At 42.3% G+C, this 17491-nt stretch overlaps 2 protein-coding genes across 2 annotated transcripts; one reads left to right on the top strand and one right to left on the bottom strand.

The window, feature by feature from the left end:
• Positions 1-449: 449 nt before the first annotated feature.
• On the bottom strand, positions 450-10876 carry LOC117454117 (BEN domain-containing protein 4). The gene is made up of 6 exons (XM_034093216.2): positions 10246-10876; positions 6722-7285; positions 4582-4673; positions 4385-4411; positions 3609-3849; positions 450-2087 (listed from the first exon to the last, which is right to left on the bottom strand). The coding sequence occupies exons 1-6, from the start codon at positions 10706-10708 to the stop codon at positions 1855-1857; spliced, it is 1620 nt and encodes a 539-aa protein (XP_033949107.1). The 5' UTR covers positions 10709-10876; the 3' UTR covers positions 450-1854.
• Positions 10877-12505: 1629 nt separating this feature from the next.
• shisa3 (shisa family member 3) lies at positions 12506-16487 on the top strand. The gene is made up of 2 exons (XM_034093325.1): positions 12506-13100; positions 15341-16487. Exons 1-2 carry the CDS (start codon positions 12830-12832, stop codon positions 15904-15906), a joined length of 837 nt encoding a protein of 278 aa, XP_033949216.1. The 5' UTR covers positions 12506-12829; the 3' UTR covers positions 15907-16487.
• The last annotated feature ends 1004 nt before the right edge of the window (positions 16488-17491 follow it).

Here is a 17491-nt window from a genome sequence, read left to right as displayed (position 1 = left end):
ACACACGCACGCACACACACACACACACACACACACACACACACACACACACACACACACACACACACACACACACACACACACACACACACACTGTATTGTATGAGAGAGGTTCCAGGTTGAATTGAGGCAAATATTTGTAATGTTCAGAGTGTGTGTGTTTAATATTCATGAGAATATTTGTCATTGTTCAAATGATAATAAACAAACATATAAAGCATATTTGTCCACTCATATGTTAAGAGTATTAAAAACTTGAAAAATATCCCTCTATAGAACAGATAAAAAATATGCGATTAATTTGCGATTAACTATTTTAATCGACTGACAGCCCAAAAAAAATTCGAGAAAATGCTAGAACAGTAGGTAGACAGATCCCCATTAAAGCAAGTGTTCACCTTCAGTGCTTAGTTCATTTATTATAAATAAAAAACAACAGAAGCTTTTAGATTTGTAAAGATCATACAGATGTTTCACAGTGTTGATAACAGCCACTTTGAGGGAGTAAATACAAACAAACGCTCACATTCAGAACAGCAACACAACGACAGAATCCGACTGCTTCAGGTTTCTGTGGCACTTTTCTACTTGGCTTTTTAAGAGAGACACCTCACACAATACTGTACTTTATATTACACATTTACACAGCACTGTCAACGTGGCAAACTGACCTAATAAATCTGCTACATTCAAAACGTAGAAAACGGTGTCATGGAGTGATTGAGTACCAAATCAAATAAATACAAAGTCAAAGGATATAAATCATAAACTCTGTCCAAATACCACTCACACGTTTGCCACAACAAGACAAGTAAAAGTGCAAATAAGGAATAAGTGCTTTTTTTTTATCAACAGATCATTAAGAAGTGGATACTTTCCGTCATTATGAAGAAGACAGTTACAACTCACATTGTGATTACATGAACACATAAAACATACATATGTTATATATTGGAGGTCTTGAATCAAGTTTAAGGCATTATTAAATGGCAACATTTATTCATCCAATGGTGACAACTGAATGTAAAACAAAATAATGTTATATTTTTAAGACTTTTTCATCAGAATTAATAAAAAAATCTATGACAGAGCAAAGAACATTGGCATAACAAGGAAACAGTCGTATTGTTTTTCCCACTTTTTGCTTGTTTTGGAAATCTGCATTTTTACTGTCAAGGCCTCTTGTAACCTTTGCAGATTCAAGGAAGTATGCACTTAAATTACTAAGACACCTCACATTTTCTTTTGTTTTTTTGCATATCCTGAATCTGATGCAGGAAGTTCAAAACAGATCAGCTTTAACTAAAACTTCTTTCAACCCAAGGAAAGCTGCATTTAACACATAGGAAAGACTTGACAAATCAGAATTGATTCATTAGGAGAAAACCAAATGGGGATTTGAAGTGCTACAGGTAGCAGAACATGACTTTCTCAGAGGCACTCCTGTTGATTGGAGGACAAATATGAAATGGTACTTTCTGTGATGAAGGCGAAGAAGGGTGCAGACTAAGTGCTGAATATAATACGTCTCTAACTCGGGTGACACTAACAGAAATATGTTCCTGATGACCAACTGAACTGCTCAAAACATGAAACCATAGAAAAAGTAGCAAATGGAAGACTCAAATTTAAAAAGTTGAAAACACTTCAGAATTTAAATCTGGCTAAACAAAATAGTATAGTATATAAAAATGGCTACAAACTATTAAAACGGCTTCAGAGGTGGTTATAATCTGTTTGATAAACTGGAATGTTTTCTTGACTGTGTAAAGTGACAGGTTAAGGTCGGTGTTTTGGGATTTGTCGTTGTTCAGCTACATTTCCGGCATTTGTCCTTAAATCTCTCCTCTGACTTCAGTCCGATTGGCCGTTGTGGCAGCCTTTCAGATACAGTTCGTCCTGCGACAGATGTCCCTCGAAGGCGTCCATGTAGAGGCTGCTGGTGGAGCTGCCGCTGCTGCCCAGGAACGTCCCGACCGCCCGGCCCTGCCGCGCGTGGCCCACCGCGTCGCTGAACACTTTGTTGATCTGCTCCTCTGACGGCATCCACCAGTCTGGGTTTGAGGCACAGTGCATCCGGATGAACTCTGGTGAAGAGAGGATCAATAAAGACAGGATTCAAAATATGTTTTGGTTTATTGACAAATCAGAGAAAGCCATGACTTGTACTAGTAAGTGATTTAGGAAAGTTCTCCTATAAACTATTACTGATCCAATAAAAATCCAATGAAAAAGAGGTGTGTCTTTTTTGTCTGTTGTAGTAATACAATGCTGTGTTGATTTCGGGTCACATGACATGGAAGCTATTGAGAATCTTTTTTGGCTTAGGCTTAATATTAATTAAAACATTCATATAAAATAGAGGTTGAACTAAACTACAATACAATTAGATGTGTCCTACTTATCCAGTAAAGTAATAATATCTGGTATGGATGGGAGTCAATGGGTCACATGACATATGACAATTTAATTTAACAAAACTTCCATTGAGAAATTAATCGAAAATATTAGATTGACTAAATTCCAATACAAATATGCGTGTCCTTAAATAAGATAAGATAAGATGGACCTTTATTAATCCCCGTGGGGAAATTCAGTAGTTTAACAGCAACAGGGTAAGGATGAAAAACAGGACAGCACAGATTCACACAGATTAATACAATTAAAGAAAAAAAAACAGTGTTATTATACAATTCTGCATTGATTTGAAGTCATAAGATCACATGGGATGTGAGCTATTGAAAGAAAGTGAAATTATCTTCTATTAAAATATTTATGCAAAATCAATTTATGACAAATCGAAAAGATGGGCCATAAAGGTTGGACTGCATCTACAGTATACTGCGCTTTTCCAGTCTCTACGACGCTTCAAAGCACTTTAGATATACAAGTCAGCATTCACCCATTCACACACATTCATACAGAGGGCCGCCAGGCTGGAGGAAGCTAACATCACACAGGAGCAACCTGGGGTTAAGTATCTTGTCCAAGGATACATCGACAAGTTTACTGGGGCTGGGATTGACCCCACACCTTCCGATCGGTAGAAGACCACACTACCTCACAGCCACTGTCAAATGCATTATCATTTTTTGCATCATTTAGTATGGAGTTATTGAGGGCTCTGTAAATGAAACTCAGTAATTAAGAAGACCTGAGTGACTGTCTGTCAAATATCCAACCCAAAACTAACTTTCCTAACACAGATCCTAAACCAAAACCAAAAACCAAAACCAAATACAATTATAAGATAACCCCTATCTATATCCATGTAAAAAAAAAGACCATGTTTGGCCGACCTTATGCTTGTCATGTGAACAGTTATGAATTGTTACGATCCCTTGAATAATGGACTCACTCGATAGTTACGGCTGCTTTTCAAATGTGAAACATGGGCTGTTAGAGTGAAGTACTCTAACAAGCATGGCACTACATCATTTAAACCACACTCGCATTTTATACGCAGACATTTTCCAGAGCTCCTGGCAGAAGGACAGCTGTAGGAGGTCTACCAATTCCCACAGTTTCAGTCATAATGTATCACTTACATTGAGCAGACTGAAGCATAAAGCAAACACACTTCCACAGATATTGTCCAGGCCCTGTACCTCTGAGGCAGCTGACTTTGACGGGGTTGAGCGGTCGTCTCTCCAGGCCTGGATCTCCTGAGTGGACGGATCGTTTCCTCTTGCCCAAACCGCATGAGAACTTGAGCTCGTCGGTGGTGAAGACGAAGCGAATCAGGTAGCGCAGCAGCCGCCTGCCATCTTTCTTGGAGGAGTTGACAGCTTCGTCCCACTGCTTGTTGGAGATGTACAGAGGGTAGTTCTCCAGCAGCTGCTTACTGCCCTGCAGGGAAGAGGAGGAGGAGAACAGGAGATGAAATGGAGAGAGGGAGTTCAGGTATTTCAACATCTTTAATGCACCATGCTTTAAACCCTAAACTGCTCATAGATATTTACTTACTGTAAAGCTTTTGACTGCAACTTTAAATGGACTTGTAGGTGTTAGATGAAGTACTTCCTGTCGGGTTAACATGCAAAAATAACACAGAAGTACACTGAAATCATTTATGTTCTTAAAAAACTGTGTTTATTAAAAGGGCCCTATTCGATTTTTTTGGGGTTTTCCCTTTCCGGTTTTTGTGCATGTTTTTGGTGCCGGAAATGTCTCCCATGGACTCCTTTGTTTACTTCTGTAACATAGTGACATCACTATGTAACACTCACGCTACTATTGGCTAGCATTCCAACACATTGTAAGAGTGTGAGAAAAATAAAGAGCTTTTTGAACATTAAAGCATGGAGACATGTCACAGAAGAGGAGCAGATTACAAATATCAACCTGAAATTAGCATAATAAGGCTTAAAGAAAGAACACAGACCTCAAAGACTGTTTGCCGTTCTTCTTCCTGCAGAGAAAGAGTTTTCTTTAATTATCACACCACTTAATTGCAAAATGAACACAACAGAATTGTACCACAGATTGATGGATATGAGCTGATATATTTACACCTTAGCAAATGCTACTGATCACACATGCTTTTAATAGCTGTGAATAATGTGCCGTGTGTTTTCTCACCTCTGTGAGCTGCTCCTCTGTCATCGGCGGGACCAGCTGGTTGTGAAACTCAAGAACAGTCTTAAAGTAGTCCAGAGCGTTTTGACAGGGAACTGTGTGAGCAGAAAGGCAAAGGCATTGTTGAAAATCATTGAAGGCAAAGAGACAAACCATCCGATGTATAATTTAACAACAATACTCCGCCAATGTGAAGATAAATTGCGGTGTTTTATTGCAAATTAGGTTAACGTGGCACAAGGGAGCTCAGAATGCTTCAGGGTGAGTAGAATAGTTAATAAAAATAGATGCTATTAAGACTGTTGCCCCAAACTCTAAATGCATTTAGAGTGGGAGAACATGTCACGCTCTGAAACAAATGACACAATCTGTTTGGGTCTAATGATGACATACTGATAACAGGTTTGGTATTGATTAATGCATTAGACTGAATACAAGATTCTGAAATCAGCCAGAAAGAACATTTTTTACTATTTGTAATGAGATATACAGACAGGTGACAGATTAGAAAAAGGTTGAAAAATGAGTAGAGTTGAAAAGTATTAGTGAATTAATAAATCACCTAATCTCCTAAACTCTTTGCCTTAAATGATCAGGTTGATTTGTGTCTTCAGGCACTCAAGTAAGTCGAGTCACAGCAGAGTGCAAGTCAAGACCCTATCAAGTCCTATTTCTCGTGGCTCGAGTCTATGGTGCAGTATTTAGTTAAACAAGCTCCACCTTAAAAATACTTAAATTAAATATAAGTAGATGTTTTTGATAAAACTTCTGCACTTTTATTGAAATGCAAATGCAGTAACTGCAGCAATTGTACAATTTGACTGTAATTTACAGTGTTGTATTACAAGTTTTACTTTACTTAAATACTGTATTAATTCCTATTGTTGGGGAATAATTTGCTTAGGTATTCAACCTTTGACACAGTTCATAATTTTCCCCTCTCACTGTCTCCTTTCCCATGGCATAGTTATACGGCAGTGTTTCTAAAACTTTTTCATACCAAGGACCACTTAACCAATAAAAAAACACTCGCGGACCACCTAACTCCACAAATATCACATCGTTTTTCTAGAACAGATTACAAATCACCTGAAAATGGTACAAACAAGTGGCAACATGTGGGATGAAGGTGTTGCGCTGGGCTATATCCTGCAATCAAAAGAAACTTAACCTCACTCCATTGCGGAGATATTCCTGCGAGAGTGCGGAAAACTTAAATGTATTTATTTATTTCAAATGTTACCAATATACTCACGGACCACTAGGGGGCGTTCACGGACAACCAGTGGTCCGCGTTCCACACTTTGAAAAGCACTGTTCTACGGCCTTGGTTATTGCTGCTATCTATAAGGAAGAGCAGCTTGGCCGCATCGTTGTTGCCAGTCTATGACAGCACAAGCCGCCATGAGGTAGTTTACTGTTCAGGGACGTAGGTTCCCTGGCGCACATTCTTTCCTATGGACGAGAGCTCTAGTTAGATGCAGGGTCCATAATTGTTTAGTCTCACTTATGAAGAATGTTAATTATTACACTGCGAACTAGTTAAAACCTGGAGCTACAGAAAGAGTTCTTCAGAATTGGTTTGCCAACCACTGTGTCAACTCGTGACACACCACCTGTCTAGTCAATTCTCCGGCCGTCAGTGTTTGCCATCAAAGCTCCAGCTCTCCTCGTGTCTGTCTGAGTCCTGTTTCCAATTGCTTCAGATGTTTCCCCCACACATTTCATTTCATTTTTATTTGTCCCGCTCATGGTACGCAAAACCAAATGTACAACAATTGCCATAAAACATGACTCCACCATTGAGCGAAAAGGAGCAGGGAGAAGAATAACATCTGATGCGCCCCTATCACTGCGAGTCCCAACATTTTCAATAAGAGAAAGAGTGAAAATAAGGCACAACGGAGACCCCATGACTGAGTTGGCCTATGGCTTCCAAATCACACAATCTATCTCTGACACTAAGTGAATATCTTAAGGAACAAAGTGTTCATCCCTACGTATAGATTTAAGAAATGTCTGGAAGCTTGTGGTAGAAAAACACTGTAGTTCTATTATGTCACCAATCTCTATCACTGTAACTTTGACCCATCCCAAAGAAAAGACGCAAAACAAAGTAAAACCCTGCCTTTCACTACTGCACCTGGGATGTTATCCAGCTTGTTGCGGAGGTCCTCGTTCTCCTGCTGCAGAGACAGCACCTCCTGCTCCAGCTCCAGGCAGCGCGGACAGCAGTTCTCCTCCTCCTCGTCCTCCTCGGGCAGCGTGGACGAGGGGTGTCCGTACGACTCTGACGGAGTCGGCGAGCCCCAGCCTCCCGGGCCGTGTCCCGCTGACGGACACTGGTCCTCCTCCAGCCCGGCAGCCAGACGCTCCTGCTTCTGCTGCGGCCCTGAGAGCAGGTAGTTCTGGAGGGAGTCTGTGAAGATACGGAGAACCGCAGAGGTCTGTTGTTGGTTCAAATGGCTTTGGTGGCCCTCCTCTTCTGGGCCTGTGGTGGAGGAGCCCTCTTCGGGTTGGGTCTTCCCCAGGGAGGAGCTGTGGAGCCCCTGCACCTCCCCTGCCCCGTCTTCCAGCTTGATGTTGGAGGTGAAGGAAGAGGAGGAGGAGGAGGAGGAGGAGGAAGGCTCCAGGAGACGGCCGTTGTTGAGGAGGCTGAGGACTCGGCTGCACTGATGGGCGAAGGCATCCAAGATGAGACGATTCTCTACAAATGAGAGATACAAAATCCAGAGGTCAACAGTGGTATTTCATCCACGGGTATACTGTGTTCATACGCTGATACATTTCAAGTGTAAGGTTTATTTTAGGATTTGGAAAACAGCAAAATAATCAAAAAAAATTCAAAAACGCTCAGATTATTATAAGGTTTTTGACATCTACAACTGCCTGAAAATCACACAAACTCAATCTCACCATGAAAACCACGTCAAGCTGTCGAAAGCTCCAGAATAACTCATACATCTCTTTTTCTTCCTAAACTTTCCTAACCTTAAATAGAGATTATTCCTTGCACTTAAACAAATTGTGGAAGAAGGACTCAGATGCAAGTTAAAGTTCTGCTTCAGTAAAAGTACCAAAGTATTATCAGATAAATGTACTTAATTTAAAAGTGCTTGTTCTGCAGTAAAATGCCAACATGTGACTGTTGCAATATTTTCCTTCACATAATTCAATTGTTAATACCGAGGCCTCAATGTGTAACATAACCTTACTGTTGTAGCTGGGGATTAATGGCGCAGAAAAGAAGAAGGAAAAAAAGTACTGCTACCAAAATCTGTATTCATTTGGACTGTGATATACTATTTGCTTTTATTATGCAATACTGGATCATTGTATGCCTTTGGGCGCTGAAACTTGATATATTAAACCATCTGGAAGGTTTAAAGAGGTTTGTTTTCTTCAGAGGATCTGCTGACAAATATAAAACATGTGAAGGGGCCAAATTAGATGTTGCTTTATTTAAAGTGGCTGCAGGTTGAAAGGGTTTGGACCCACTGGTTTTATTTCATTTACTGTATTCTACTGTTTAAGCCTATTGTTAATGCAAAATCTAAAAATGAAAAAGTATGTTCTGTTGTCAAAAAACATATGGGGGTAAAGGTCATATTGTGTTCCTCTACAATGTAGTTAAGTAAAACCAGGAATTACGAGACAGAAGAAGTACCTTACAAGTACATTACTTAAAGTGATGTACTGCTGAAACATCTGGAAATCCCAAATAGAAAGCAGCAGATAGACTCAAGGGAACAAAATGAGCGAGTCTGTGTTCAATCCTTCCCTGGATTTTGTCGTTTCTGTCTCCCATGTTTTTCGTTTGCATCGTGTCTTTTTGGTGGCAAATCATCACTTCCACATACAGTAGGCTCCTCTGATCACAGAAATGTCAGCTTCATTATGCTGATTTATTCAGATGTCAATAAACCATAAAGTCACAGTAGCTGCTGTGACCAAAGGCAGCCGTGAAAAAGATAATCAGCGCGGAGCCATTGTCCAGAAAGGAGCCTCGGCGTACAGTTTCCCTGGTAGTCTGGGCACGTCTCAATGAGATGATCTCACACATACCTCCATGTAATGATTATGAGTCCTCTGTCCTCACACAAAAAACACACACACACACAAATATGCACACTAATAAATGAGTTCTGGGCGTCCACTGCTGCGTTTTCACTCGCTCAGACGTGTCTATCAGCCTGGCGCAGATGTGTTGCATCTATTAATATGCGTGCTGTCTCTGTTTACTCGGCGAGATGTATCTGATATCATTCCCCTTCACCCTGCACCCCCCCTCCCCTTTTTCTCTCACCAGTTCTGTGAGCTGAGAGCCTCATAAAATTTCATTAAAAACAACACGCTCGGCAGAGGCAAATTTATGAGCCCCATTTATTTTAATCACAACTCTATGGGAACGGCTTTTCAATGCAATTTGTGTTATTGTGTGCTGAACTGATTGCTGAGTCCAGGGGTCTCTGCTGCCTCTCTCCATGAGAAGGGCATCAAGTTGGTTCTTTTTCCAGCCATGAGAGGGACATTAAGTTTCTCCCATTGTGCAGATAAGAAGCTCTTTGACGTGTCATTATCAGTAAAGCATTAACAGCATGTTCAGATGTGATTGTGGAAAATTAGAGTGGAAAATATGGTTTTGTGTGATTATTTCGTAAGTAACACCAGGACCAAGTGTATAACTGAAAAGTGCAAACAATGGGTCATCATTACTGCGCTTCAGGAATCCAGCTGCACTTTCACATATTTAGCTTGGTGAAAGATATTTTTAGATCAAACCGCTGTTACTTAAAGTGTGCTTTTGGCAGTTCTCGTGCAGGTGAGTGAGTAGTGCAACCTGAGCTTTGAATGAACACTTGATTGTCTCTAAAGCAACAATAACCAGCAGCAAATTGAGCCTCTGCTTCTGGCTGCGATAAAGAGATTAATATCTGATTACAGGATGAGATGTAATGTTTAATTTCATAACTGCCAGGATTGGGTTCATTGCTTTCTTCTTAACGTGAGTTCCCATGGACCCGCCCTCCACACAGGGAACACATTTCTCCCTTTGCCTGCACAACCCTAATGAACCGCAGCTGAGGAGAAAAATTAGCTCAGAACAATGTGTTTCAACAGAGATTGTGAGGGCGTTCTTGCACACACACATACATGACACACACAAGTAAACACACACACACACACACACACACACACACACACACACACACACACACACACACACACACACACACACACACACACACACACACACACACACACACACACACACACACACACACACACACACACACACACACACACCCAATGTAATTTGTGGCACATGCACACTGGAGATTCAATCACGACTGCTCTCATTACAGCAGCAAATCAATCATTGCTGACAGGAAAAATGGGAACAAAAACATGAAGCTCATGTGAACAAAAGAGTTAATATCACATTTGTTTGTATTTCATTTAAGTTGATTGACTCTTGAGGCTTTATGCTCCAATGTTTGGGCAGCAAAACCCCCAAATATACACACAAAAACAGGACAACCTGATGACATGTAGCCTAGCTCAGGAAAAGTGTCAATCCAAATAAATAAAACTAGCTTTGGAGAAGGATCCACACATGAGAAGGAGTCACTCTCATCACTCACTCTGAACAACTTTGAAACCCACCTGAGCTGATACTGTAGGTGCAGTCCGGGGAGAGTCTGGGCTCTGCTCTGCCGCCGCTAGTGCGCCGCTGCTGGGGACCAGGAGAGGCTGCAGCCGCTGCCGAGGTGGATGTCGGGACCCTGCTGCTGGGCCTGTTCTCACAGGGGAAACGATTTGGCGCCTGGTGATGCTGCTGCTGGCTGCTGCTGATAGCCACACTGCTCTGGTGGATCTGCTGCTGACGCTGGTGGTGCTGGTGGTTGTGATGGTGCGGCTGGAAATGATGAGGCTGCTCGGGGTGGAAAGTGAAGTGATGCCCGTCGCCAAACAGAGGCACCTCCACCACAGCGGACCTGTCACCGCGCGACTTGCCCGCCGAGCGCTTACTCTGGAAGGGCTTCAGGCTGCTGTGCGGACCCTGCTGCTGGCGGCACATCTTCGGAGCGCAGGGCCCTTCATCTGCGGGCTGCATCTCTCCCTCCATCCCGGCCAGGTGTCACGGCAGATGGCTCGATGTTGTGGTGTGACGGGCTGGAGGATCAAATCCGTCGCTGTCTGGCTCGGTTTCCCTCATGCACACTGTGGAAGGGTGGGCTCATTTACTGACAAGCAGCCGCTCCAATCCCCAGTCGGGAGCGCAGACACTGAGACTCCTCCAGAGGGAAAGACAGGCGGGACTTGTGCATGCTGCCTCCTTTGTAGCCACCATACACACAGAGAACAACGGGGCGCTATAGCAGTTGTACAATCTGGAAATGAAAAAAAAAACGCAGAATGAAATCCGACAAAATGAAAAGGCAGAGGCCATTTTGCTACTGAGCTCAGAGCATCAATTGAGCAACATGAGAGCAAATGTAAGAAAAGGCCATCCACACACAGACATCATGCAAAAGAGAAAGTGGGCCTACTTAGCTTTATCTGTTTGTGCTTACTCTAGAAAAAAATAGAATAGCTTGTGTACTTCAATCAATAAAACGAAGTAAAACAAACAGTTGAAATAAGAGTTTATACATCCTGGTCCTGAACTCGACAACATGATTTATTATTCGAATAAATATAAATGTATATTTATATTTATTTATTTTTATTTGAATTTTTTAACTAATTTGCAGGACATATTTATTTAATTTTATACATACGTTTTGTTCTTCATGTTTCAAATGCTTTCAGTATAAAAGGCTTGCTGGGGAGCCTGTCAGGGCTAAAAGTTTGCATCACCACACGGGGGCGCCACATCAATAGGTAACAACACGAGGAGAGATTAATAGATGGAGGAATTTGGACCTACTGCTGATCAACACACGATTTCCCCCTCCTTTCAACAGCTCAGACAGGTCGGTAGTTTCTGGATATCAAAACACATGCAAATGCATACTGTGTCTCGACATCAAACTCAACATGAGCTTATAATGAAAGATGTATGCCTGTATGAAAAATGCTCCAAATAAAAATATTTAGGCCTATTGGCTAATAATCTTTAAATGTTGACTTTCATAGACGACCTATTAAACTCCTAATTAACAGTCCATAATGCCGTTGTTGGATGCAGAGTCAAACAACATCCTTTAACCTCTGCTTCCTCTCCTTCAATAAGCCATGCCTCTATTCACATGCATTAAAGTGACTATGTTACTCTTGCTAAACGATCTTAATTTGCCCACAAAAAGTTAGAAATATTAGGGAAAGATTAAGTTTGATTAGTTTGGTTTTATCTTTTTAACAAAATAACACAGAATCCTTAATTTTTACCTTTAGTGTCTGGACATATGTAAAAAGACACCCAACGAATACAACATAATATATGCTAAAAAAGTAGGTTTACAAACGTAGTCTAACAATAGTAGCCTACACAGAAAATACATAATGTCCACAAAGTCATAGCAAACTTTTAGCTAACAGACCAAGTAGCAACATGACTGTATTTAATTGAGCAAAGCGTGTTTTATTTCTTAGTTATACAACTTTCCACTTGTTTCATTAGGATGATGTTGACATGTTCTCCTTTACAATGGTGTAGTTTTTCTTCTAATAGTTGTCTTGCTTTATGTGTAAGTAGTAGTAATAAACTGCTGCACTGTGGGTCTCCTTACATGCAGAATAATGTTATTAAGACCATGCATTGTTATTATTATGTTATTTGGGCACCTTCATGGTAGGTTTAATCGACATAGCTGCGACCACCACCACCACCACCACCACCACGTGAATGCGCACGTCTGGTTAATGGGGGTTACGTGCGCGCCTACACAGCCGAGCAGAGTCACAAAAGCAGCAACTCTGCAGTGAGGTGGGCGCACAAATTCTATACCGACATCAACAAACACTCTCAGCAGCAGCTCGGTGTTGGGCACAGTGCAACTTGGAGCAGATGTTTGGATGAGAACACTTTTGAGTGATGAGATTTTTAAGAAGTGACTTAAACAGAAGACTCAATTAAGGATTTTCTCGCATTGCAATTTGGGAACTTTTGAAGGGCTTTTGTTAGCGGAAAGATGACGGATGTGTGGATCGCCGCGTTTCTCTTTCAGTGACTCCATCTCAATGAAGATTGTGTAACCCGGTGAGCCCAGAGGAGCAGGGACCGTGAACCCAGCGGCTCGCCGGGATGGTGTGCCTGCTGAACTGCCTGCTGCTGGGATATCTGACCTGGAATCTGCGGATATCGGACGCTCAGGGGGAGTACTGTCACGGCTGGCTGGACTCTAATGGGAATTATCATGATGGCTTCCAGTGTCCGGAGGACTTTGACACCATGGACGCCACCGTGTGCTGCGGCTCCTGCTCGCTGCGGTACTGCTGCGCGGCCGCGGACGCACGGGTGGAGCAGGGCGGCTGCACCAACGACCGGGAGGTGGACAACACCGAGTATGCAGCGCGTAAGTTTACTGCATTTAAAGGGAATTACTATAATAACAAGTCTTTCTCAGGTTATTTCAAAAGTGCAGCATTAGAGCAAAACTTCACACATTAAGTTATGAACTCAATTAGGACGGGTGCAAAAACCATAAATACAAATATTTAAGACTGAGGTTAAAATGTAAATACACTTAACCGATTAATGAACATGTTTAGTCTAATTTATGACTCATTTAGTCTGATTGATCTTTCGGAACGTTGGTTTCTACAGAGAGGTCAGAGGTCAGCTGAACTTTAATAAACACAGCATAAAGCAAGACTACAAGTCAGACTACCCTGCTGTCCGATTTAATTATAAGAAATTAAACAGTATGCTTAAGATTTGGTGCATTTACTCAAACCAGACACTCATACATGTGAGTTCTGTGGGAGAAAAAAGGCCAAAAGTTGGAGGCCAAAATACAATGTGAGCTAAATTGCTCCATCAGTTGGAGGAACAACTAAAGTCGATGTGTTTGAACTTATACTTTCCCTAGAATATTGTCCAATTATCAAAACGGGAAGTATTTCCTTATGCCATCTGAGTTCTTTATACGCAACTGGTGTTTTAAAGTTTTCATGTAGTTTTTATTCAAATACTGAGAAGTGTCCAGTTTCCAACACCTCGCTCTCTGAGCTCCTGTGGCTTCATTTGACCTGACCTCACTGCAGATTGCTATCAGAGTAAAAAGTAAACCTGGAGGAGTTTCTGGTGACCCAGCCTGTCAGTCACTCAACAAGTGTTCTTAAAACCAACTCCAGCCCAATCTGAAGCAGACATTTGCATAAAGGTTCATCAAGATTAGTTCAATCGCAATGCAGGAATGTATTGAAAACTTTTTCACACAAGCCGGCTTATTGTGTTGCCCAACACCAAACACACTCACTTTGATTTAGGGTTTTCAAACCAAAGTAATCCCAACGCAATGAGGGAGCCACTCATTCTCTTTGGCTTCTTTGACAGACTCAGTATTACATTAACCCACTGTGAGTTTGGAAATCTTAAATAATCGGTCCCTTTAACCCTCAATGTTTTCTTTACATTTCCCGAACTGATAAGCTGTTGGGCTTTAACTGAATGGACTGTGCTCACAATTTCCTAATTTTTCCTATGAAAATATCAACATTGACTAATTTCCTCCCAAAGTGCAAATGGGCTTCATTAAAAGTAACTTGAGCTGTTGGTGTATTCCAGCAGGAATACTTCGTTTTATAAATAATACTATGAAGGACTTGAAGAAATTAACTATTATAATTATGTTTAGCATTGAAGTTTTCTGTCACTAACAAGGAAAATACTTTAGATTTATATCAAATCAAATCAAGTTTTATTTATATAGCACATTTATAAACGATTTTTGGTCGAGCCAAAGTGCTGTACATATAATAAAAATAGCCTACAGTAGAGAGACTTTACAGCAAATACAACAGCACAGATTGTACAGAATATCAGTATGAGAAAAACGACACCCTCTGTCCTCAGACCCTCACATCGTACAAGGAAAAACTTCCGGAGAAAACCCACAGTTTAAAGGGAACATGGGAGAAACCTCAGGGAGAGCAACAGAGGAGGGATCCCTCTCCCAGGACGGACAGACGTGCAATAGATGCCGTGTGTAAATCCAAGAGATAATACATTTTACAGCATATAGACCGATTGTTAGGAAATGCATGTGTCTGTAAGAAGAAGATGAATCCACGAGGATGTCAGCTACAATCCTGAGGAAGCCATCAGGGAAGCAGCATGGCGAGACCCAAGGCAGGACCGCAGAGACAGGTTCAGCCACGACCCGATTATAAGCAGCACATAACCAGTTACTGTTTTATATTGCCTTATAATGCAGTTGTGCGCAGAGACAAGGGTTTATGTGTTTGTGAAAACTATAACTCCTCCTGTGGGCATCCATAAGTGGAGGCTAAACAGATGATGAACGACAATGAAGAGAAAACGTATGGTTTTTCATACAGCATTTCAGATTTATTTTCTAAGGCCTGTAAATGTTAAAGAGGGGTTTGAAGAAGAAAAAGCGTTAACAAATATGCTTTTTATCTGATTTATTCAGTTTCTTTGTTTGGTGTCTCTATAGCAATGTGAATAGAGAATGATAACAATAACTACATTTGGTGTCTTCTTACAGACACCTTTAATAACCCACAGCTTTCTGTCCCATGGAGGATTCCTCCGAACTGACCCTAACCTGCCTGTTTCCTCCGCCCTCAGAGCCCATCTACGTCCCCTTCCTGATGGTGGGCAGCATCTTCGTGGCCTTCGTGGTGGTGGGCTCTCTGGTGGCGGTCTACTGCTGCACCTGCCTGCGGCCCAAGCAGCCGACCCAGCAGCCAATCCGCTTCTCCCTGCGTAGCTTCCAGGGGGAAACCATCCCCATGATCCTCACCTCCGCCCCCCCCAGCCTCCGCGCCCCCTCCAGACAGTCCAGCACGGCCACCACCAGCTCCAGCTCGGCCGGGGGGGGAAGCTCCATGCGGAGGTATTCTATCGGGGGTCCGGGGCAGCAGCACGGCTGTTTGGTGTCTGCCACCATCTCCTCTAACCCCACTCAGACTCTGCCTCCACCTCCCCCTCCCCCCTACATGTCCCCACCCACATCAGGGGGCATGCAGCACCCACTCCCCTCCACCCTCACCCACACCCAGCTGCAGCTCCACCAGACCTCCATGTCCTCTCACTCGGCCCAGGCCTTCCTCCTGCCGCAGCAGTACTTCTTCCCCCTGCAGCCCGACCCCTTCTCCTCAGCGAAGGGCTTTGCAGACTTCGGACAGAGTTGACAGCTCCCGGCGGGGCAAACAGAGGGATTACAAGATTTCTAGAAGGTTGGATGTGAGCCGGCGAGGACAGACACACTGCAACACAGCTGGTGGTGTTTGGGTGGAAGGCCTGGGCCGGCTAAAAGGACACAGAGGGTCCGACAAGGGGGATGAAGTACGACAAAGCGGCGCGGCCTGAGGCGTTTCCCCCTTCTGCATCACAGGACACATCAGCAGACCGGTTAGAGGCTGGAGTCCCATCTTGTGCACTTTTATCTTATATTGTAAACAGACCTCACTGGCATTACCTTCTATTTTTATAAAGGGCTGGACAGCTTACAACACAGACTAACATCTTGCCAAGTTATCACAAACCTTCCTCATAAAACTGAAACACTTCACAGGCAAGCGGCGCTGAGACTCATTGCTACATGATTTAAAGTAGATGTTGGAAACCAGGGAAGTATTGCTTTTCTTTGACAATCGCTAGGACCTCGACCGGACACACAGAGGACTGTATATTTGGAGGAAAGTTGTACTTTTATACGATTTTGTACAAACATTGTTCCCAGAGCAAGGTTGTCATATTGATTCCCTACTTTACAGCCAATAAAACGTTGTATCTCAATACTTTCTGTGCACTGATACATGTTTGTTAAGTGAGATGTGGCTCTCTGAACGAAGCCTCATCATCGTCACTCAGACAGAAAGGAAACCGGAGCGGCCGGGCAGCTCACTACCTGTCGCTCACTCGTGCGCCAGACTTCACAGCAGGAATGCAGCGCTGAGATCAGTCATTGTCAGTGTTCAATGAGCATGGCATGGTCACAGTGTTAAAAACAACTCGCCCCAGAAATAGAGGTTTAGGTTGCACCAACAGGTATAGCAAAGCCTCCACAAAGAGGGGTCTGTTCTCCGGTTATCTGACTGTGAAATAGACCTGGCAATCAGTGTGCGGTGAAACCTGCACACTGTTCACTTTGAGGATGTTTGAAAGCTACATTCAAGTGCTGCTATCACGTTGCTTTTCTATCTCAAAATACAACTTACTTGAGTGATTCCAGTAATATCTGTTTTAGGTCTTGTTTATACTCGCAGCTGTCATATCGTCTTCATCTTTCACATACCGCTCTCTGCTTATGAAAGGAAGTAATACAAGTCGTGAATCAGTTTTATGACAGTTCCTAAATGTCTTCGCCCAGACTCAAAAAAGGTTCTGGTTATTTTTCCAAGTTAGAGTCCTGATATATTTCTTCAAAAAACAGACCATAACATTCCTCTCATAACTTAATCAATCATAAGTAATGATGGATTTAGATTTTCATGAAATCAAACCAATTTTGATATCATTTTCCCATCTTCTTTTTTAAACAATGGCCAACAAATGTATTTACTCCCTCACTCTATAATAGTTGTTGTTCTGTGGCGGTTTTCCCATTTGCCACGATGGATTAAAAAAAGATGCATTTAATCGAGGCTTAAGATACTGTATGTTGCAACGTGTTGAAACACGCTAAGATTGAACCTGCTGGGAATAACCCCAGGACAGGCAACACAGCCCTTGAATTCACATGCAATGTTTTATTGATTTATTTCAATTCATTCT

Source organism: Pseudochaenichthys georgianus, chromosome 10 (genome assembly GCF_902827115.2).
Source record: "Pseudochaenichthys georgianus chromosome 10, fPseGeo1.2, whole genome shotgun sequence".
NCBI classification, from domain to species: Eukaryota; Metazoa; Chordata; class Actinopteri; order Perciformes; family Channichthyidae; genus Pseudochaenichthys; species Pseudochaenichthys georgianus.
Note: the sequence above shows the minus strand (reverse complement) of the source record. Positions and strands in the feature narration are given on the sequence as shown.